Raw genomic sequence first — 24,310 nt, forward strand, 5'->3', positions numbered from 1 at the left:
CCTCTCAAGTCATGCTCACACAAAGGTTGGGGGGGGGGGGAGCCGAAAATAATAGCTTCACCCGTCCAACCCACTCCCCGTGGGCCCCACCATGCGAGGTTGTTAGATTTGCCCCTAGTCGGGAGGGCGCGTGGCTAGTCAGGGAGGCGCACGGCTGCCCAAGGAGAGGCGCGGGGAGGGTGAGGATGAGAGGTGCCGGGAGAAAGAGAAAGAAAGGAGTAAGGGTATTATAGACATTGTAGCATTTTTATGTACTATGAGGAGCTGTTTTGTCAAACATTTCACTAAAAACGGCTCTAGCTCCATTGGAAGAGTTGTTCATGGAGCTGAAGCTGAAAATAAATGGCTTCACTAGTGAAGTGGGAGCCGTACCAAGCCGAACCTTAGCTTACACCAAACCTAGAATTGCTTAGAGCTCCAGAAGAATGGGCATGATGAGTTATCCTATTATATACAACCCCATTCCATAAAAGAATACCATTCTATAAATTTATTCTAATTCAAATCTTCTTAAGTTTGATAAAGTTTACTAAATATATAAATATTTATGACACCAAATGAGTATTGTCATTAGATTCATCATAAAATATGTTTTATATATATTGTGTTATAAATGTTGATAATTTTTTTTTTGTAAACTTGGTTAAACAAACTTAAGGTAGTCTGACAGTATTTTTGGATGGAAAGTTTAGTTGTCACCTCATTGTGGTGTTGTGTATGTATATACATCCCCGTCCCAAAAGAGTCTCATTTTTGTTTTCCATAAGTCAAACAATTCTAAGTTTCACCAAATCAATACAGTGCTAGCACTTATGGCACCAAATAACTATCATGAGATTAATCATTGAATTGCTCTATATATCTGTCCCAAAAACAATGCAATTCTTATTTTTCAAGGAGTCGACCAGTATTAAGTTTGACTAAATCTATACAAAAATCATTAACATTTATGATACTGAATATGAATCATTAGATTAATCATGGGAATATTTTTTTAGTATAACTACTTAGAGTTATAAATGTTAATAATATTTTCTATAAACTTAAACTTAAGGAAGTTTGAGGACTCGGTCCAAACCTAAAATGGCATCTTTTTTGGATGGAGAGGTAGAATTTTCATAACCTACCTAGAGACAAAATGTTTAATACTGTTTTCTATAAATTTATTAGACAAAAGTTAAAAAAAAGTCGATTTGATTCAAAGCTAGAATTATATTCTCTTTTCGATTGGACGGGAGGGAATACAAAAGCGTAGCAGCAGACACATTGTACAAACGTTTATTTTTGGGAAAATTGGTTCTGTAGCATCGAAAGAACTCCGCTTCCGTAAAATACCATCGAAAGATACCCGTCACTTAAAATACCACTGAAAGGATATCCCGTTAACTAGATCTAGCATTCCGTCACATTTGGAGATCACACCGTGATTGCTCCGTCCTCCTTTCATCCCATACTGAGCTCAGGACGACACCGACGAGGCCACGACGCTGGAGCTCGCCTCGGGCTTCCTCTCGCCCTCCTCCCCGTCCCGCGCCACGCTAGGCCTTGCACACGACCACGCTCGACGGCGCGTGCGCCGCGTCCACGTCCGCGATGTTGTAGCACAGCCCGGGGTTGTCCCACGACGCGAACCGCCGGCCCATCCGCTGGTAGAACCCGGCTGAGAACTGCAGCGCCCCCGTCAGGTTGTTGCCGTTGAGGTACAGCGCGCCGATGCTGGGCAGCTGGGCGAGCTGGGGCGGCACGGCGCCCGTCAGGCGGTTGTGGTCCAGCGCCAGGAACCGGAGCCCCGTCAGCGCCGCCATGGACGCCGGTAGCCCCACGAGGCCGACGTTGGACAGGTCCAGAGTGGCCAGGTTCGCCGCCAGCGTCTCCCACCCGGACTGCGGCAGCGCGCCGCCCAGCTGCGGGTTGTTCGACAGCAGCAGGTCTTGCAGTGATGCCATGCCCTGCACGAACTGGGGCAGCCCGCCGGTCAGGCTGTTGTTCCGGAGGTCCAGCAGTGTGAGGCTCTTCAGCCCCGCGAGCTCCGGCGGGATGCTGCCCTGCAACAGGTTGTTGCTCAGGTCCATCTTCAGGAGCCCCGTGAGGCCACCTAGTGACGAAGGCAGAGAGCCGGTTAGAGAGTTCCTGCTCAGGTCCACGATCAACAACTCGTCGTTATTACCGAGTATCGCCGGTTAGCGTGGGACGGGGAGGAGGGCGGGAGGAAGCCCGAGGCGAGCTCCAGCGTCGTGGCCTCGTCGGCGTCGTCCTGAGCTCAGTATGGGATGAAAGGAGGACGGAGCAATCACGGTGTGATCTCCAAATGTGACGGAATGCTAGATCTAGTTAACGGGATATCCTTTCGGTGGTATTTTAAGTGACGGATATCTTTCGATGGTATTTTACGGAAGCGGAGTTCTTTCAGGTGCTACAGAACCAATTTTCCCTTTATTTTTCTTCTCTCACCCAGCATGCACGATACGCTAGTAGCCTAGTATGTACCGCTAGCGCACGCCTGCACGCGCATGCCTTAAACTCGTGGGTTTAAAGGCCTTTCGCGTAAACTAGCCAAGCCATGCCAGCCATGCATGCAGAGGTACTACATTAGATCTGAGCTGCAATACTGCAGTGTGGTAGTACCTGGTAGTAGACCTAATCAAACATCGAGTCAGGTTAACTAAAAAAATGTTAGATTAAAATCTTTGGTCGAAGTTTAACATTACATAGTACATGCTTTGGGTTAGTTTTTTTTAGATTGCATCAGATCATGGATCAAAAACCATGACCCTAGTTTGATCCGATTGGCGGGTTGCATTGGGGTGTTGGACGACCCATATATGACCAGATAACTAGTAGTAGTCAACAGGGGAGTCCCCTACGGCCCTACCTATTTTTTATTTTTATAGTTTTTTTTAATATATAAATGGGAAAGAGATTACAATATTTACAGTTTACAATGCTCTTAAAGCCAAGGGGGAAAAGTATTATCAAACATTAAGAGAAAATCTCACGCACCCCGTAATGAGGGAATCCCTAATTTTCTGCCTGGCCTTGATACAAACCAATCCAAACTCCTCTTTAAAGGCAGTTTTCCAAGTGTTGAGATTGAATTTTTTTGGCATCTACTCGACTTCTATATAAACGGTATACATACATATATGATATATAATATAATTTCAGACTTTGTATCAACTTGATGTATTACTTTTAAAAATTTAATAAAAAACATTTTTTATTATCTGAAAAAACGTATAAAACGGTCTACGACTGCACATACATGAATCCAAGATACGCGGCGTACGTCCGTTTATTGAATCACGCAAGGACCTAACCTACGCATGGCTAGCTATGAATATGTAGCACATATATAGGTGATTGCCTAATTGGCAATGTATATGTGTGCATCGGACTTTGCTCGATCGATCAATCAGAGTCGTCAGGCACAGATTGATCATAGCTCCTGCACAGCTACATTTCTCCATACTGTATATAGCCTGCTGCATGCTACATACTCAGTCCGATCCATTGTTGGAACTTGGATGCATCAATCTCCATCTCATCTCGAGGTGGGAAAGGTTTATTGATTACTCACTGACCTGTGTGAGGGCTGCTACTAGCTCCATCAGCTAGCTCTCTGTACTGCTGAAACTGAAATGAGATTTTCTGACCCTTGACTGTGCTACTTTGGCATATGTATGCTTACTTCTGTGTTAATTTAGCAGTATATGCACCAGTGATGAATTAACACCGTTTTGGTTGATGCTATAATTCTGAGCAGTAGTTTTCTGAATAATTTCTTTATAACGTCATCATCTGCTCCACTTTTAATCTGATTATAAATTTCTGCTAGAATTAATGATATAGGAGGAGTATACAGTTTCAGTTTGGTCGCAGCTTGGCCCTGTTTGCTTGTCTTATAATCCATACTTTTCAACTTGTTTTTTCAAAGAACAATATTTTTCTCTCGTAATAAATCAATTGAAACAGTGCTGGCGAAGCGAACGGGGCCAATAGGCTAGCTAGCTCCAGCAGGCCGGCCTGGTTGGTGGCTTGGCGGTGGAGACCGGAGGGGGAGAGTTATTGATCGATTAGGTGACGAGCAAGCACACACATGGCGATCACCAGCCAGCCTACTGCATCGATGGTACATGTACAGTTGCCAGTGTCTCAAAGTCTTGCACTCCCTACTAGCAGTAGCAGGCCCGGCCGTCGACAGCTGACATGTACAGGGTCCCTCCCTCTCTTAACACTGCTCACTGCCAACTTATCCATCAATGGAGATTAATGATTTGCTCTTATCATGCATTCATGCATCCCCCTCTCCCATCTTTCTCACTGTCTTCTCATCTTTTATATAAACCACCATGAGCAACGGCACCAATGAGTAGTAGCCAACCTTGGTCTCCGCTTCCTTCCAAGTGCCAACAAGTCCCTCTCCTCCTCCTCCAAAGAGACCAAACCATAAGATCAAGAGAATAGTTGCAGGGAGGCACAGGGATCTTCTTCAATGGCGGACTTCTCACCGAACAACTCGCTCCTCCTCAAGATGCCTAGCCACTCCCCAAACTTCTCAAGCCTCCTGTTCTACGGCCAGAACCATGGCGAAGCAGCGCCTGCAAATGCAAATGCAGCAGCAGCAATGGTGGAGAACGCTTCACTTGAGAGCTCTTCTGCAGTGGTTGACACCTCCCCACAGGACAGTGCATCTCCAATGGAGAGGAAGAGGAAGACTACAGAAGACAGTGCCACGCTGAGCTCTGCTCAATCCAAGGTAGTAGTAACTTACATACACAGCCACCATTATTGCCATTTTCTCTGCAACATTGTTAAAAAAAATGCATTTTGGTTTATAGGATTGCAAGCAGGAGAGCAAGAGCAAGAGGGGGAAGAGGCCCCACAAGGAGACTGAGGAGAAGAGCACCACTCAAGATGAGGCCACTAAGGGGTACATCCATGTGAGGGCAAGGAGGGGTCAGGCAACAGACAGCCACAGCCTTGCAGAGAGGGTACACTTCCCACTCTAATCCTTGTAGCATTAATTTGACAGTTAGTCGTGTGTAGTTTGGTTTCAGTTTCTGCCCCCCTTTCATCTCTTACATGAACATCGCCTCCTGATGGCATTTTTTGTTGGCCTTAGGTGAGGAGAGAGAGGATCAGTGAGAGGATGAGGATGCTGCAAGCACTGGTCCCTGGTTGTGACAAGGTCAGATTAATTACTTGGATTAACTATATGTGATATCTGCTAAGTTATAGGTCATCTAAGTAGTAATAATAACTTTGAGAAGGAACAAATGTGCTTTTTGGGCAGGTTACTGGAAAGGCCCTGATTTTGGATGAGATTATCAATTATGTGCAGTCCCTGCAGAACCAAGTTGAGGTAAAACACAAACCATGAAGCATTAAATATATTGGTGCCAAAAATGAGGCACTTTAGACGGTTCCAGACAGAAATTTGCAAATCATAATCCTACCTGTTTTTTTTTTCAGTTCCTTTCCATGAGGATTGCCTCCATGAGCCCAGTGCTATATGGGTTTGGACTGGACAGTGATGGCCTCCATGATCACGCACAAGTATGAAACAAACAAAATCATTTTTACAGTCTAAAATATATGGTGAAATTAATTGATGTTAAAATATTTTGTGCAAAAAATTGTGCTGATTCAGAAGATGGGAGGCATGTTCCAAGAAGCTCTTGCAATGCCAGGTCCAGTGATGAGCCAAGCTAGCCCAGCTCCATCTCAAGCCATCATGGACACCACCTCCACCACACCCTACTCACTGCAGGGCCAGGGTTCCATCTCTTTCTCTCAGGTTGGCATGTGTTCCACTTCCTCTCATATACTACATGCAAATATCCAAACATATCAGCATCCATCCATCATGTTTTAACCAATATGAGGTCACTCTTTTTCAGGAAAATGGCAGCACTTACCTGATGCAGCAAGCAGTGGGGGAGCCAACAAGGCAGGAGCTGCTCAACCAGCTGGTGTTCAACAATATGTGCTCTTTCCAGTAGGGGAAGAGTAATTGGGTGAGAGGAAGAGAGAAAGGGACCCCACATTGACAATAGGTACTATTGCAAGCTAAGTTCATTGATTGGGAGGCCTACTAAAAGGTGCCTCTGGCACCTCCGGTCTCATGTCTGAAAATTACACTTGACCTACTCTGATTGAATTATTAGGCCATCATGCTAATCTCCGTTTAATAACATTTTCTTTGCTGGTCTCTGAACAGGAGGAAATAATGCTGCAAGATTTGGTAGGAGCACCAGATGAGTTTGAGATGTTGGATCTAGTCCATCCCCTTGTCTGGATTTGGAGATAGCAGCAAGTAGAGCCTGCTGTTTATTTACACATTTTCAGAGACTTTGTAATATTTGTAACTCCTGTATTAGGCATTGTCCATGAGGATTTTCTCAGCGGCTGCACCTGTCATCGTCACCAGCCCACCGTTGTAGTCTTTGAGCAATCGGTTGTTAATACATAAGAGAGCTATTTTGTTCTTTGCCGAACAGTGATTAATCGTTTCATTCAGTCCAACTCCCAGCATCTACGTACAAATCATTGCATTGTTTTCTTTAAACCAAGAATCTAACAAAGTGAGAATGCATGGGAGTTCTTACATCTGTAGTTCAATCATTTCAAATGCAAAGAGTGATGGACGATCAGTTTGTTCCCATGCTCTCTCTTGCATCAGGTATGGCCACAGCTGTCTGACTGACTTCGTGTCCTTGGCTCTCTTTGACTAGTTGAGACGGTCTTTGTACTGTTTGTTCATGTGAGAAATAAACTCAGTGGTATACTCCCTCTGTCCCTTTGTATTTGTCGCTTACAGAAACGTGCGGGTCAAATTTTCCTCAACTTTGACTATGTTTTTATAAAATATTAAAAACATTTGTACATCTCCAAGTAAATTTATTATGAAAATAGGTTCAACGATCTATCTAATAATACTAATTATGTACCTCATGAACATTAATATTTTCTTGTATATATTTGGTCAAATTGTGTTCGTTTGACTTCACGGAAGGGAAGTGAGAACGATATATAAATAGGGACCGAGGGAGTAAATAGAATTTCATCGGCATCTAAGGTATGATAGGGTGTGTTTGCATCAGTTATGGGCAGAGCTGTCAAAGGTCTCTCTCTTTTTGTGTGTCTATGTGTGTCTCTCTCCGCACTCTGCCTGCATGCGTACAAGTAATAAAGTGTATCCTAGCTACATGAGCATTGAGCAATGATAGGCCAAGCCCCATCGACACAATGCTACTTGCTCCCTTTAGTATGTTTTTGGTTTGAGGGCATAGTCCAGTGGGATGGAGCGCTCTTATTCTAGTTGAGCCACATGATGGTCTATGTTCTTTGTTTGGTTAAAAAGATGGAATCTTCTTTGTTATTCAGTTTGGTCAAGGGACACTGAAAAATGGGACGAGACCACTTGACACGTGAGATTCACTGCATTAGTCTCTCTTCCTTTTTTTTTTCTTTCTTCTAGCCCCCATCTGGCACTACACGCGTTGGAGATTGCCTCACTCATGCTCGAGCTTGAGGTCTCCACGCCCCCTCCCCCCTCCCTTCGTCCGAGCTCACCTTGCCCGGCCCTCTCCTACCGCCCGATCTCACCTCGACCTCGCTGACTGTCGGAGCAGCTCGCCCTTGCCTGCCACCAGAGCTTTCCTCACCGCAAGCTGGTGATCCGGTTGTGCCCCATCAAGCGTCACCTATGTCGTGTTGTCAAGCTTGACCATCACCGCCAGAGCCCAGAGCTCCTCAGCTCCTCCCGGCCCCTACACACACCACTACCACACCACTCACGCTAATCCCTTTTTTGTCCCTTACCATCTCTTCTTCTTTTTTAGTAAAAGAACCAACTCTCATCTAAGCCGAACACTCCTCTACATTGACACAGTACCACTGTACCCATCTAAGCGTCACCTTTTTTTTTTAGTAAAAACTGCTTTGATGTTGTGAGCTACCAATCCTTCTCCCCTATGTTGACCACTTACCAGCGGCTCCTCTGACCGGTTGGTCGGGACGTCCGCCTGGTACTCTCGCGGGCAGGGTTCGAGCCCCCACGGGTGCGCTCGTTCGCCTACCCGGAGTTAAAAAAATCCCCTCACCTGTCCTCGAGTTTCCCAAAGCACAGGCAACGGACCGGCCCACTCACAGGGTAACGGGTCCCCTGTGTAAGGGCGGGACACTGGTGTTCGGGGGTTTTCTTGGTCTGCGTGAGAAGGTCTTCTTCCTTAAGCACAAAGTTGCGGGGCTGTCTGCCCACCGTAGGCCGAGTTTTTTTTTTATGTTGACCACTTGCGCTAATCCTTCTTCGTCCCTCACCGTCCTATCGTTTGCTGAGAACAGAGCCAACTCTCATCTAAGCCGAATATTCCCCTATGTTGACGATTTCATCTCCCTCGACCTAGAACCAAACAGTGGTTGTCTCAGGAATGCTAGCTACAAAGAATAAGCACTGAAATTATTTGCAAATGAAGCGTGGAACTGGAAGTTCACAGGTTTTATTTACAAACGCATGCATTGTTTTCAGAATCTTCCGGACTTTTTCATAAGATAATTGACACTTGGGTCTCTTGGCATCTGTCTGGGTCTTTCATCCGACACTGGTAAACGGTCACAGTTATTTACAGATATGATATGATATATTCTGAATTGCTCTTCAAATAAAAAAAGATTAAAAGAAGGAGAAGAAATGCACGGCTTGTTCGCTGGTTGGTTTCTGGGCTGGTTTAGACTAGTTGGCTAATCAAATCACACAGCACCATCATCATCAGCCTTGCCCTACCACTGCAACAGAAACCGTCCCACAGACTGGCATGTCTGCGGCTCTGCCTGCAGCTGCAATACGTCACAGAAGTCCCACTCATCTCTCCCAGTGACCACTGACAGTGATTTTGCTACCACTTGGATTTAATAATTAATACTCTACCGGTAAAATTATCATCCACCGCGTTCGGCTGGTACACTTCCAGCTTAGTTTTTGTTTTAGCTTATTCTCTCTCACAGAATACTATTGAATCATTCAAAACCATCCGAAATTCACTGTACAATGTACCAGCCGAAATTCATCATCCACTGCCGGGGCCTTGATTATTTGCTTCAGAACATGTCTCGCTGCAGTCCTGGCCTGCTAGCTAGCTAGAGAAGGCTACTCATGATCATATTTTCCCTTTCACTGTAAATGCTCTGTACGTTCATTTCCAGAGGAGGTACGTATTTCATCAAGTTCAGTACACATACCAAGCAACAAAAGCTACCTAGCTCCAGAAAAGTCTATCTGTATGATATACACGCTTCCTTACAGAATTTTGTACGTAAAAGATGAGCGAATTTCCACACGGTGTTTGAATGAGCCCCTAGCTACAACCATTTGTAAACGTACTGCATGCATGGTACTACCGATGTTGTAATCACACCAAATGATTTTTGTACATAGAACAGTGTTAATTCAAGGAGTTATATCATGTTCGCTTGGCTGATAAGCCATGACTGAAAGTACTGTTGGACTGATTTGTTGTGAGAGTAAAATATTGTTCGTTGGCTGAAAAAGTACTGGCATGTCCTGTTCGCTCGGCTAATAAGCCATGGCTGAAAGTACTGTTGGTTGATTTGTTGTGAGAGAGAAAATACTGTTCGTTGGCTGAAAAAGTACGGCTTATAAGCCAAGCGAACGGGGCGCTAATAATTTCAGTTTTATTTGTTTCCCAGCAGCTTCTCTGAGAAAATTAAAGCCACAGTCATCATTGTGTTTGTGTTCAAGCCTCCCATTCAGATTCAGAATGCGCATTCAAGCATGCAGCTATCGCTGAGAAACTTCCAAACCACGCTGTGCAGTGCAGGGATAGATTCAGTACCAGTTTTAACTGCTCCACATGGCAGACTTGCTACTCGCTGTTTTCGTGAGGGAATGACTGTAGCAAACGCCATTTTTCCCCAGTGTAATTTGCATCCCTCCTGCCCTTCAATTCCCTACAGATCGACCTCTCGGTACGTAGTACCTCAGTTTTCATGCGCTGGCTGTAGTTTTTTTCTTGCATGTTTCAGTGCGGTAAAGACGTAAGGGGCAAAATAGTTACTTTACTTCCGTGAGATAGCTAGCACTGACGTTTGTACATGGCTAGCCTTGCTTGCATGCAACAATAAGTTGGCAAAGACTTTGTCGTCGCTGCCGTGGTACACTGTGAACAACATTACGCCCTTGTTGATCAAGGATCTGTTGGCGTTTACTGGTTCCGTGGTACATCGTATGCTCTAAGGGGCCCTGGCTTCGTCCGGCTCCGGCTCACACTATAGCGCTATTGTAGAGGAGTCAAAAAAAAAAAGTGTAGTTTCAGCAGCTCTTTTGTTTTTACATTTCATTTGTATAAGAGCTGGAGCTGTTTCCCCGTTACCTATGCACAGAGAGCGGCACCAAACAAGCTCTAAAGTCCCCGTTTGTGGATTTTATCTCCTTTCTCAAAATTAACTAGGAGACAGTGACTTCAACGACTACCATTTCCACATATAATAGCCGGAGCTAATGTTAAGAGTCATTTCAAATAGGGCCTAAAGACAACACTTGTATGCATTGAGTATTTGAGAGAGGCACTCAAGCTAAATATCATATAAAGTAAGCGCTCTCAAACTCTCAAAGGACTCGATTTTTATAAGAGATATGCAAATTTTATTGAAGGACGGATACCAACACAGAGCCAAATAGACTCGATACGTGTTCTCCATGCCCCACTCAAAACACTTTGCAGAGCCTAACAACCTAGGATGGGGGTTATTGCAACCACGGGGAACCTTTTTAACAGCACAAAACATTACATAGAAAACCCAAAGCAGTGGTCCAACAAAGAGAGCCATCTCTGTGCTACCTAGGTGTGTGCTGGCCGGCTCTCTTTACTGTCTCATTAACTAGGCAAGAAGAGATTACTCCCTCCCTCCTAAAATAACTATCATTCTCGCTTCCCGATCAATCAAGCACTTTTAACTTTGACCAAATATTTATATTATAGAACTCACTCGTAACTGATTCTCTCCGCTCCTAGCCCTTTTCTTCGCCCGACGCCGCCAACAACCAATAGCACTGTAGACTTCAACAACCTTCGGCTAGCCTTTGGAAAGAAAGAAGAGCAGCATGGATGCATCATATATACCTCCAATTAATCTAGGCAGCTGATTCACTGCTACTGTACTGTGAATGAAATATTAGATCGAGCATGAACAGGGACATGCATGAATTGAATTTCGTGGGGGCGAGCTCTGAGGTCCTGAGCTATAACTGTTTTGCCGTTGCCGCATACTGCGACTACACTACTGCATGCATCGATGCGTGGTCCTTTGTTGGGGACGATGATTATTGAGAAGACGATCGATGCGTCCATGTTGCTTGGGCTCCCCTCTAGATTCAAGACCTTTTAACCACAACGCATGTGCCTTGTTAAGCATTGCCGTGCCCTAGGAAACATCATTCCTTCTAAGAACCTGACCATGTTCCGTACGTAGTACTATGTCCCTGTTCGTTTCGCTGAAAAGTGTAGCACCTAGTTTTAACAACAAACCAGATACACACTATATGTGAACTCAGAAAGTCAAATCTCACGTATATCTACAAATAAGGGTAATATCAATAGACAATGCTCAATATATAACGTGCTTAGTATAAAGAATATAACCTTTAGATAGCAAACAATGGAAAGACAACTCTGATCCTCGGGGAAAGACTCTAATTCCACATGGACAACTGACTGATTGATCACAAGCCTAATTCCTCCAAACTCTAGCAATCTGGTACCCATCCGGAATTTTTTCCAAAGATTTAAAAAGTAAAGCAAGCGTAAGTATATGTCGTACTCAACAAATATAACATGAGGGTTCATGAGGCTCAAAAGACGGACACTGATTTAACTGCGATTAGCTTTTAATGAGTTATCTTTTAGCAATTGGGTGGCAACAAGTTTATTCGAAAGCCCACATAAACACATGATCAGGTAAACATAAAAAATAAATAACATAAACAGTAATCATTAGTGAGCATCTGTATCATCAGTATCATTAATGTTCATCATCTATTCTGTAAGGGTCCAAGGCCGCTCGTGACCATGAGCACGATAAATATACCAGTTTTACACTCTACAGAGGTTGTACACTTTCACTGTGAGTCGTGATTTACCTTTTCGACCCGAGGCGGCCAACCTCTTGACCCACTACCAAGGAAGGTCGATAGGGTTCACTATGAAGCCTTTCAAAGGTTCGTCTAATAAGTTAGGGCCATTAGATTCACTCGGCAAACAGATATAGGAACCCCCTGTCGAATGGCATAATTCCATCATGGCTATACACATAAGAGTAGAGGTTGTCCTATACCTGATTCAGTCAAGCCATTCTTATGCCATAAAGATAACCTCTAACAAGCTAGAAAAGATCCTCATACTGAGCTAAAGCCAGAGCCATGTAGCCCTCACTAGATGTATTGTAAGTCCCAGATGTTCGCTTATAGATAAGTCCTTAGGGAGAGGAATCTAGAGCACCATAAAAATAGCCCAATGCTTTAGCCCCCTAATTCCTATGTTGCTAAAAACATCTTTTAGTGTTTATTGCATATTCCATTAGTCAAGTTACAAGATCATGGCTTTAGTTTGAGCACTAGCATCATACTACCCAATGCAATAACCCATAGGTGACAAGGATATAAGTACAAATGCTAGGAAGTCCTTAGTGGTAGTCAAGATAGACACATGCAGCATGAATTAAATGATTAAAGGTGAATAGGACAACAAGAAAGATCACATGCTATACTTGCCTTAAACTCAGATCCTTCTTCTAGTGAATTGTAATCTCCAAAGGACATCTTCTAGATCACCAACTTCTTTTATATCACCGACGCAAAGCTCACAGACTGAACATGATCATAGAACACCATACAAGCATCCATGCAATCATACACGAAGCAAACACTAGGACTAAATTGGAACAGTACACCAAACATAATAAACAGTAAGTAAAAAGGTTTTAAAGACGTTCTACACTGTTATTACGAACACATACGTGAAAATCACTCTAATCGGAGCTATAACGAAAAAGTTATGAATTAAATAAGATTTTCTTCAATGAAATAATAAATTAAATCTATCCTCGAATTTCAAAAGTTGAAAACATGTTCAACAGTATGATGAATATGTAGATTACACAATTATGAATCAAATACAACTTGAACGGATCAAATCAGAGTTAAAACGGAGAAGTTTGGCCTAAATAAAATAGTGGCAAAATTATAAATAGATAAAAGCATATTTTAGATCTTACCGAAGAAATTACTGTTTTTAAAAGAAGAAAATGAATTTCAAATCTAATAGAGGAAATCTGCGCTTTCCAGAAAAGAGAAAACGTATTTTGAATTTAATCGACGAAAATTACGTTTTCAAAAGAAGAAAATGTTTTTTGGAAAGTTGCTATGGACTGCGGGTTCTATACTAGAAAAGAGCATGGGGATCTTTAGCAAAGTTACCTGTCGAAGAGGTATCTTCTAATCTTGGCCGTTGATCTCAGATCAGACGGTGCAGATCAATGGGGGAACAGGGGTCGATGGAGCGGTGCTGTGCGCAGGCGGCGCCATGGCCGAGGAGCTCGGCTCCTCGCCGGAGTTCACCGGGACGGCCCTAGAGGCCACGGTTAGACTCGGGGATGGTATGGTACGAAAGAGGGAAGCACGACGAACTCACCACGACGCTTTTCACTGGTCGGAGACGGCACAGATGTGACGCACGGCTGTAACACTCTCGGTGTTACACCGTTAATCATCTACTAAAACATGTCATGAACATCATACTTGTGTGTTAAATCATGTGGTGAATTGAGTAAATAATGCATTGCAACTAAAACGATCAACAAAAATGTGAAACGAAAGTTGCTCCACGATTCATACAGTTAACAAGTAGGGGCGTAAACTAATTTTATTGAACAAAAATTACTCCACTGATACGCGCGAGTGGGCCGCGTTCGCGTGGTTGTGGGCCACGGTGGTGAATTCATTTTTCTTTTTTTAGAAAATAGAAATAGCCTTATATTTTAGTTTTTGTGCTGAACTTTGATAATTAACAACAATTCGTATAGGTGTCCAAAAATCGTGAAACCAATTTTATTAGGCTCTTAAATTCTTTATCTATTTGTTAGTATAATTATTTCATACTATCTATGATGAAACTAAGGTCTATTAAATTAATTGGAAATACTTAATATTATTAGGTTAATAATTGTAGAAAATTTTGTGGCAAAATGGTAATAACTTTAACTAAAAACTTTTATGGTAGTTTTTTGGTATTATTATGTGCTCGCTGTAATTTTTATAGCCTTAGAATAGGCTAAGCTTTAGGGTAGTAAGATACTCCTTGTTTTAATATATGTTAAATCGCTAGTAGAAACAAGAATATATTTTAGTTGTTAAGTTAATACGTGTTAGATGAATTTGTACCTTGTTTGATGAAAATACTAGTTAGCTTAGTATCTTAGTCATTAGAGTTAGCTTAGTAGATATATTCTTATTTTAAGAGCTGCTGTTGCTAAAATACTAAGTGTTGCATCATCGTTGCATGCATGTAGAGAACGAGTTGGTGGAGTTCGTAACCACCAGAGAGCAAGAGTATGAGGAGGAGGTCCTCATACAGGAGGAAGCCTTGGAGCCACCGATGACTGACATAGCTGACAATCCGCCTGCTCAAGGCAAGCTCCGGTGCACAATCTTTATTTTGAAATCACTAGATATATATATGTGATGTGCATTTACATTACAGGATCTATATTTGAAACTACATGCATAGATAAACCTACCTATATAGTCCTACTAGCATAGGTTGAATAGCTTGCTATGCTTAGGCTACTGGTAGCGTGAGTAACCTATCGTTACTCACAATAAGTAATTATATTATTACTCTCATGATAAAATGGTTGAAAGTAAATGGAGACCGGGCAGGGATATGGTACGGGTATTGGTGGGTTGTAATAGGTTGTGTCCTGTGGCTAACGGGGCATAGCTTGGTTACACTATTTTTCCTATCGGTTTGTCGGTTAAGGACCGTCTATTGCTGTGGATGGTGTCAGGTCACAGACTTATTATCTGAGCACATAATGCTTATGGGAGCGGAAGGCTCGTTGCTCTCTTGTCATGGGTTTTTGCTCTTTCTGGACCGATTGATTGGAGGTGGAGATGGTAGAGGTCTAAGCACCACACTAAGTCCGGGACTCAGGAGTGGAGCCTTGGAGTCCAAGTTTGGACGGAGACCTAGACCCCTTGATAGGAGAGTGGTGGGTTGTCTTACTTGTGCCTAGGGTACAAGCGGGGCGTGTGTTTCGGGATACCCAGCTGGGATACATTGGTTCACGAATCGTCATGTGATACGATATGACTTGGCTATGATCTAGCATCGTAGTAAGAACTGAAAGATGAAAGGGGATGAATGGATCTGATTGCTCAACTCTTGCTTGAAAGTAGAACAAATGCTTACATAGAATGGTTAGCTAATGAACTAATCATGACTACTAATAAAACACATACATAAGGATTCACTACTACTAATGCTTTTTGTAAAAAGGACACCCAACAAACCATAAAGCTTATCATATCCTTTGGAGTTGAAAAATTATTTCCACTAGTCGGGTTAGTCTTACGAGTACATTATGTACTCAGGGTTTATTTACCTCTGTTGTAGGTGCAGCTTGAGGAGTAGCTCTCGTGTGGAGGATTCTTCTGGTGGGCACAGATGGATCCTTGTATCATTTATGCTAGATGTTTATTTTCATTCTGCTGTTTAATTATCGCACTCTGAACTCTGGTATTGTGATAAATAATTTTTAAGAACTCTTATTATATGAAATGGACTAAGTATTGTAAGCTCGTACTCATTATTAGATTCTGGATGTAAAACGTGGATTGTTTTGAGGTCACCCTAGGGGTGTGCTTGACGGAACTACCCGATGTAACTCTCTTTTGAGGTGCTTAGTATCTAGTTAGTGAAGTGGGAGCCGTACCAAGCCGAACCTTAGCTTACACCAAACCTAGAATTGCTTAGAGCTCCAGAAGAATGGGCATGATGAGTTATCCTATTATATACAACCCCATTCCATAAAAGAATACCATTCTATAAATTTATTCTAATTCAAATCTTCTTAAGTTTGATAAAGTTTACTAAATATATAAATATTTATGACACCAAATGAGTATTGTCATTAGATTCATCATAAAATATGTTTTATATATATTGTGTTATAAATGTTGATAATTTTTTTTTTGTAAACTTGGTTAAACAAACTTAAGGTAGTCTGACAGTATTTTTGGATGGAAAGTTTAGTTGTCACCTCATTGTGGTGTTGTGTATGTATATACATCCCCGTCCCAAAAGAGTCTCATTTTTGTTTTCCATAAGTCAAACAATTCTAAGTTTCACCAAATCAATACAGTGCTAGCACTTATGGCACCAAATAACTATCATGAGATTAATCATTGAATTGCTCTATATATCTGTCCCAAAAACAATGCAATTCTTATTTTTCAAGGAGTCGACCAGTATTAAGTTTGACTAAATCTATACAAAAATCATTAACATTTATGATACTGAATATGAATCATTAGATTAATCATGGGAATATTTTTTTAGTATAACTACTTAGAGTTATAAATGTTAATAATATTTTCTATAAACTTAAACTTAAGGAAGTTTGAGGACTCGGTCCAAACCTAAAATGGCATCTTTTTTGGATGGAGAGGTAGAATTTTCATAACCTACCTAGAGACAAAATGTTTAATACTGTTTTCTATAAATTTATTAGACAAAAGTTAAAAAAAGTCGATTTGATTCAAAGCTAGAATTATATTCTCTTTTCGATTGGATGGGAGGGAATACAAAAGCGTAGCAGCAGACACATTGTACAAACGTTTATTTTTGGGAAAATTGGTTCTGTAGCATCGAAAGAACTCCGCTTCCGTAAAATACCATCGAAAGATACCCGTCACTTAAAATACCACTGAAAGGATATCCCGTTAACTAGATCTAGCATTCCGTCACATTTGGAGATCACACCGTGATTGCTCCGTCCTCCTTTCATCCCATACTGAGCTCAGGACGACACCGACGAGGCCACGACGCTGGAGCTCGCCTCGGGCTTCCTCCCGCCCTCCTCCCCGTCCCGCGCCACGCTAGGCCTTGCACACGACCACACTCGACGGCGCGTGTGCCGCGTCCACGTCCGCGATGTTGTAGCACAGCCCGGGGTTGTCCCACGACGCGAACCGCCGGCCCATCCGCTGGTAGAACCCGGCCGAGAACTGCAGCGCCCCCGTCAGGTTGTTGCCGTTGAGGTACAGCGCGCCGATGCTGGGCAGCTGGGCGAGCTGGGGCGGCACGGCGCCCGTCAGGCGGTTGTGGTCCAGCGCCAGGAACCGGAGCCCCGTCAGCGCCGCCATGGACGCCGGTAGCCCCACGAGGCCGACGTTGGACAGGTCCAGAGTGGCCAGGTTCGCCGCCAGCGTCTCCCACCCGGACTGCGGCAGCGCGCCGCCCAGCTGCGGGTTGTTCGACAGCAGCAGGTCTTGCAGTGATGCCATGCCCTGCACGAACTGGGGCAGCCCGCCGGTCAGGCTGTTGTTCCGGAGGTCCAGCAGTGTGAGGCTCTTCAGCCCCGCGAGCTCCGGCGGGATGCTGCCCTGCAACAGGTTGTTGCTCAGGTCCATCTTCAGGAGCCCCGTGAGGCCACCTAGTGACGAAGGCAGAGAGCCGGTTAGAGAGTTCCTGCTCAGGTCCACGATCAACAACTCGTCGTTATTACCGAGTATCGCCGGTTAGCGTGGGACGGGGAGGAGGGCGGGAGGAAGCCCGAGGCGAGCTCCAGCGTCGTGGCCTCGTCGGCGTCGTCCTAAGCTCAGTATGGGATGAAAGGAGGACGGAGCAATCACGGTGTGATCTCCAAATGTGACGGAATGCTAGATCTAGTTAACGGGATATCCTTTCGGTGGTATTTTAAGTGACGGATATCTTTCGATGGTATTTTACGGAAGCGGAGTTCTTTCAGTGCTACAGAACCAATTTTCCCTTTATTTTTCTTCTCTCACCCAGCATGCACGATACGCTAGTAGCCTAGTATGTACCGCTAGCGCACGCCTGCACGCGCATGCCTTAAACTCGTGGGTTTAAAGGCCTTTCGCGTAAACTAGCCAAGCCATGCCAGCCATGCATGCAGAGGTACTACATTAGATCTGAGCTGCAATACTGCAGTGTGGTAGTACCTGGTAGTAGACCTAATCAAACATCGAGTCAGGTTAACTAAAAAAATGTTAGATTAAAATCTTTGGTCGAAGTTTAACATTACATAGTACATGCTTTGGGTTAGTTTTTTTTAGATTGCATCAGATCATGGATCAAAAACCATGACCCTAGTTTGATCCGATTGGCGGGTTGCATTGGGGTGTTGGACGACCCATATATGACCAGATAACTAGTAGTAGTCAACAGGGGAGTCCCCTACGGCCCTACCTATTTTTTATTTTTATAGTTTTTTTTGAATATATAAATGGGAAAGAGATTACAATATTTACAGTTTACAATGCTCTTAAAGCCAAGGGGGAAAAGTATTATCAAACATTAAGAGAAAATCTCACGCACCCCGTAATGAGGGAATCCCTAATTTTCTGCCTGGCCTTGATACAAACCAATCCAAACTCCTCTTTAAAGGCAGTTTTCCAAGTGTTGAGATTGAATTTTTTTGGCATCTACTCGACTTCTATATAAACGGTATACATACATATATGATATATAATATAATTTCAGACTTTGTATCAACTTGATGTATTACTTTTAAAAATTTAATAAAAAACATTTTTTATTATCTGAAAAAACGTATAAAACGGTCTACGACTGCACATACATGAATCCAAGATACGCGGCGTACGTCCGTTTATTGAATCACGCAAGGACCTAACCTACGCATGGCTAGCTATGAATATGTAGCACATATATAGGTGATTGCCTAATTGGCAATGTATATGTGTGCATCGGACTTTGCTCGATCGATCAATCAGAGTCGTCAGGCACAGATTGATCATAGCTCCTGCACAGCTACATTTCTCCATACTGTATATAGCCTGCTGCATGCTACATACTCAGTCCGATCCATTGTTGGAACTTGGATGCATCAATCTCCATCTCATCTCGAGGTGGGAAAGGTTTATTGATTACTCACTGACCTGTGTGAGGGCTGCTACTAGCTCCATCAGCTAGCTCTCTGTACTGCTGAAACTGAAATGAGATTTTCTGACCCTTGACTGTGCTACTTTGGCATATGTATGCTTACTTCTGTGTTAATTTAGCAGTATATGCACCAGTGATGAATTAACACCGTTTTGGTTGATGCTATAATTCTGAGCAGTAGTTTTCTGAATAATTTCTTTATAACGTCATCATCTGCTCCACTTTTAATCTGATTATAAATTTCTGCTAGAATTAATGATATAGGAGGAGTATACAGTTTCAGTTTGGTCGCAGCTTGGCCCTGTTTACTTGTCTTATAATCCATACTTTTCAACTTGTTTTTTCAAAGAACAATATTTTTCTCTCGTAATAAATCAATTGAAACAGTGTTGGCGAAGCGAACGGGGCCAATAGGCTAGCTAGCTCCAGCAGGCCGGCCTGGTTGGTGGCTTGGCGGTGGAGACCGGAGGGGGAGAAGTTATTGATCGATTAGGTGACGAGCAAGCACACACATGGCGATCACCAGCCAGCCTACTGCATCGATGGTACATGTACAGTTGCCAGTGTCTCAAAGTCTTGCACTCCCTACTAGCAGTAGCAGGCCCGGCCGTCGACAGCTGACATGTACAGGGTCCCTCCCTCTCTTAACACTGCTCACTGCCAACTTATCCATCAATGGAGATTAATGATTTGCTCTTATCATGCATTCATGCATCCCCCTCTCCCATCTTTCTCACTGTCTTCTCATCTTTTATATAAACCACCATGAGCAACGGCACCAATGAGTAGTAGCCAACCTTGGTCTCCGCTTCCTTCCAAGTGCCAACAAGTCCCTCTCCTCCTCCTCCAAAGAGACCAAACCATAAGATCAAGAGAATAGTTGCAGGGAGGCACAGGGATCTTCTTCAATGGCGGACTTCTCACCGAACAACTCGCTCCTCCTCAAGATGCCTAGCCACTCCCCAAACTTCTCAAGCCTCCTGTTCTACGGCCAGAACCATGGCGAAGCAGCGCCTGCAAATGCAAATGCAGCAGCAGCAATGGTGGAGAACGCTTCACTTGAGAGCTCTTCTGCAGTGGTTGACACCTCCCCACAGGACAGTGCATCTCCAATGGAGAGGAAGAGGAAGACTACAGAAGACAGTGCCACGCTGAGCTCTGCTCAATCCAAGGTAGTAGTAACTTACATACACAGCCACCATTATTGCCATTTTCTCTGCAACATTGTTAAAAAAAAATGCATTTTGGTTTATAGGATTGCAAGCAGGAGAGCAAGAGCAAGAGGGGGAAGAGGCCCCACAAGGAGACTGAGGAGAAGAGCACCACTCAAGATGAGGCCACTAAGGGGTACATCCATGTGAGGGCAAGGAGGGGTCAGGCAACAGACAGCCACAGCCTTGCAGAGAGGGTACACTTCCCACTCTAATCCTTGTAGCATTAATTTGACAGTTAGTCGTGTGTAGTTTGGTTTCAGTTTCTGCCCCCCTTTCATCTCTTACATGAACATCGCCTCCTGATGGCATTTTTTGTTGGCCTTAGGTGAGGAGAGAGAGGATCAGTGAGAGGATGAGGATGCTGCAAGCACTGGTCCCTGGTTGTGACAAGGTCAGATTAATTACTTGGATTAACTATATGTGATATCTGCTAAGTTATAGGTCATCTAAGTAGTAATAATAACTTTGAGAAGGAACAAATGTGCTTTTTGGGCAGGTTACTGGAAAGGCCCTGATTTTGGATGAGATTATCAATTATGTGCAGTCCCTGCAGAACCAAGTTGAGGTAAAACACAAACCATGAAGCATTAAATATATTGGTGCCAAAAATGCGGCACTTTAGACGGTTCCAGACAGAAATTTGCAAATCATAATCCTACCTGTTTTTTTTTTTTCAGTTCCTTTCCATGAGGATTGCCTCCATGAGCCCAGTGCTATATGGGTTTGGACTGGACAGTGATGGCCTCCATGATCACGCACAAGTATGAAACAAACAAAATCATTTTTACAGTCTAAAATATATGGTGAAATTAATTGATGTTAAAATATTTTGTGCAAAAAATTGTGCTGATTCAGAAGATGGGAGGCATGTTCCAAGAAGCTCTTGCAATGCCAGGTCCAGTGATGAGCCAAGCTAGCCCAGCTCCATCTCAAGCCATCATGGACACCACCTCCACCACACCCTACTCACTGCAGGGCCAGGGTTCCATCTCTTTCTCTCAGGTTGGCATGTGTTCCACTTCCTCTCATATACTACATGCAAATATCCAAACATATCAGCATCCATCCATCATGTTTTAACCAATATGAGGTCACTCTTTTTCAGGAAAATGGCAGCACTTACCTGATGCAGCAAGCAGTGGGGGAGCCAACAAGGCAGGAGCTGCTCAACCAGCTGGTGTTCAACAATATGTGCTCTTTCCAGTAGGGGAAGAGTAATTGGGTGAGAGGAAGAGAGAAAGGGACCCCACATTGACAATAGGTACTATTGCAAGCTAAGTTCATTGATTGGGAGGCCTACTAAAAGGTGCCTCTGGCACCTCCGGTCTCATGTCTGAAAATTACACTTGACCTACTCTGATTGAATTATTAGGCCATCATGCTAATCTCCGTTTAATAACATTTTCTTTGCTGATCTCTGAACAGGAGGAAATAATGCTGCAAGATTTGGTAGGAGCACCAGATGAGTTTGAGATGTTGGATCTAGTCCATCCCCTTGTCTGGATTTGGAGATAGCAGCAAGTAGAGCCTGCTGTTTATTTACACATTTTCAGAGACTTTGTAATATTTGTAACTCCTGTATTAGGCATTGTCCATGAGGATTTTCTCAGCGGCTGCACCTGTCATCGTCACCAGCCCACCGTTGTAGTCTTTGAGCAATCGGTTGTTAATACATAAGAGAGCTATTTTGTTCTTTGCCGAACAGTGATTAATCGTTTCATTCAGTCCAACTCCCAGCATCTACGTACAAATCATTGCATTGTTTTCTTTAAACCAAGAATCTAACAAAGTGAGAATGCATGGGAGTTCTTACATCTGTAGTTCAATCATTTCAAATGCAAAGAGTGATGGACGATCAGTTTGTTCCCATGCTCTCTCTTGCATCAGGTATGGCCACAGCTGTCTGACTGACTTCGTGTCCTTGGCTCTCTTTGACTAGTTGAGACGGTCTTTGTACTGTTTGTTCATGTGAGAAATAAACTCAGTGGTATACTCCCTCTGTCCCTTTGTATTTGTCGCTACAGAAACGTGCGGGATCAAATTTCCTCAACTTTGACTATGTTTTTATAAAATATTAAAAACATTTGTACATCTCCAAGTAAATTTATTATGAAAATAGGTTCAACGATCTATCTAATAATACTAATTATGTACCGTCATGAACATTAATATTTTCTTGTATATATTTGGTCAAATTGTGTTCGTTTGACTTCACGGAAGGGAAGTGAGAACGATATATAAATAGGGACCGAGGGAGTAAATAGAATTTCATCGGCATCTAAGGTATGATAGGGTGTGTTTGCATCAGTTATGGGCAGAGCTGTCAAAGGTCTCTCTCTTTTTGTGTGTCTATGTGTGTCTCTCTCCGCACTCTGCCTGCATGCGTACAAGTAATAAAGTGTATCCTAGCTACATGAGCATTGAGCAATGATAGGCCAAGCCCCATCGACACAATGCTACTTGCTCCCTTTAGTATGTTTTTGGTTTGAGGGCATAGTCCAGTGGGATGGAGCGCTCTTATTCTAGTTGAGCCACATGATGGTCTATGTTCTTTGTTTGGTTAAAAAGATGGAATCTTCTTTGTTATTCATTTGGTCAAGGGACACTGAAAAATGGGACGAGACACTTGACACGTGAGATTCACTCATTAGTCTCTCTTCCTTTTTTTTTTCTTTCTTCTAGCCCCCATCTGGCACTACACGCGTTGGAGATTGCCTCGCTCATGCTCGAGCTTGAGGTCTCCACGCCCCCTCCCCCCTCCCTTCGTCCGAGCTCACCTTGCCCGGCCCTCTCCTACCGCCCGATCTCACCTCGACCTCGCTGACTGTCGGAGCAGCTCGCCCTTGCCTGCCACCAGAGCTTTCCTCACCGCAAGCTGGTGATCCGGTTGTGCCCCATCAAGCGTCACCTATGTCGTGTTGTCAAGCTTGACCATCACCGCCAGAGCCCAGAGCTCCTCAGCTCCTCCCGGCCCCTACACACACCACTACCACACCACTCACGCTAATCCCTTTTTTGTCCCTTACCATCTCTTCTTCTTTTTTAGTAAAAGAACCAACTCTCATCTAAGCCGAACACTCCTCTACATTGACACAGTACCACTGTACCCATCTAAGCGTCACCTTTTTTTTTTAGTAAAAACTGCTTTGATGTTGTGAGCTACCAATCCTTCTCCCCTATGTTGACCACTTACCAGCGGCTCCTCTGACCGGTTGGTCGGGACGTCCGCCTGGTACTCTTGCGGGCAGGGTTCAAGCCCCCACGGGTGCGCTCGTTCGCCTACCCGGAGTTAAAAAAATCCCCTCACCTGTCTCGAGTTTCCCAAAGCACAGGCAACGGACCGGCCCACTCACAGGGTAACGGGCCCCTGTGTAAGGGCGGGACATGGTGTTCGGGGGTTTTCTTGGTCTGCGTGAGAAGGTCTTCTTCCTTAAGCACAAAGTTGCGGGGCTGTCTGCCCACCGTAGGCCGAGTTTTTTTTTTATGTTGACCACTTGCGCTAATCCTTCTTCGTCCCTCACCGTCCTATCGTTTGCTGAGAACAGAGCCAACTCTCATCTAAGCCGAATATTCCCCTATGTTGACGATTTCATCTCCCTCGACCTAGAACCAAACAGTGGTTGTCTCAGGAATGCTAGCTACAAAGAATAAGCACTGAAATTATTTGCAAATGAAGCGTGGAACTGGAAGTTCACAGGTTTTATTTACAAACGCATGCATTGTTTTCAGAATCTTCCGGACTTTTTCATAAGATAATTGACACTTGGGTCTCTTGGCATCTGTCTGGGTCTTTCATCCGACACTGGTAAACGGTCACAGTTATTTACAGATATGATATGATATATTCTGAATTGCTCTTCAAATAAAAAAAAGATT

General features: G+C 43.6%; 2 protein-coding genes and 1 pseudogene across 6 annotated transcripts; 2 read left to right on the plus strand and 1 right to left on the minus strand.

Annotated features, from left to right (window-relative positions):
• Nucleotides 1-1,459: 1,459 nt before the first annotated feature.
• LOC136500123 (piriformospora indica-insensitive protein 2-like) lies at nt 1,460-17,707 on the minus strand (annotated as a pseudogene).
• On the plus strand, nt 4,284-6,506 carry LOC136501744 (basic helix-loop-helix protein 80-like). Of its 3 annotated transcripts, none has more exons than XM_066497277.1 (8): nt 4,284-4,759; nt 4,839-4,991; nt 5,123-5,188; nt 5,294-5,362; nt 5,473-5,556; nt 5,654-5,797; nt 5,901-6,056; nt 6,221-6,506. In XM_066497277.1, the coding sequence occupies exons 1-7, from the start codon at nt 4,493-4,495 to the stop codon at nt 6,000-6,002; spliced, it is 885 nt and encodes a 294-aa protein (XP_066353374.1). In that variant the 5' UTR covers nt 4,284-4,492; the 3' UTR covers nt 6,003-6,056; nt 6,221-6,506. The 3 variants fall into 3 exon arrangements, with proteins under 3 accessions (XP_066353374.1, XP_066353371.1, XP_066353373.1); XM_066497274.1 differs by having other exon boundaries at nt 4,288-4,759; nt 5,651-5,797; XM_066497276.1 differs by having other exon boundaries at nt 4,291-4,756; nt 5,651-5,797.
• Nucleotides 17,708-19,919: 2,212 nt separating the features above from the next.
• Nucleotides 19,920-22,145, plus strand: LOC136501812 (basic helix-loop-helix protein 80-like). Of its 3 annotated transcripts, none has more exons than XM_066497348.1 (8): nt 19,920-20,395; nt 20,476-20,628; nt 20,760-20,825; nt 20,931-20,999; nt 21,112-21,195; nt 21,293-21,436; nt 21,540-21,695; nt 21,860-22,145. In XM_066497348.1, exons 1-7 carry the CDS (start codon nt 20,129-20,131, stop codon nt 21,639-21,641), a joined length of 885 nt encoding a protein of 294 aa, XP_066353445.1. In that variant the 5' UTR covers nt 19,920-20,128; the 3' UTR covers nt 21,642-21,695; nt 21,860-22,145. The 3 variants fall into 3 exon arrangements, with proteins under 3 accessions (XP_066353445.1, XP_066353443.1, XP_066353444.1); XM_066497346.1 differs by having other exon boundaries at nt 19,924-20,395; nt 21,290-21,436; XM_066497347.1 differs by having other exon boundaries at nt 19,927-20,392; nt 21,290-21,436.
• The last annotated feature ends 2,165 nt before the right edge of the window (nt 22,146-24,310 follow it).

Source organism: Miscanthus floridulus, chromosome 13 (genome assembly GCF_019320115.1).
Source record: "Miscanthus floridulus cultivar M001 chromosome 13, ASM1932011v1, whole genome shotgun sequence".
In the NCBI taxonomy this organism is placed as follows: domain Eukaryota; kingdom Viridiplantae; phylum Streptophyta; class Magnoliopsida; order Poales; family Poaceae; genus Miscanthus; species Miscanthus floridulus.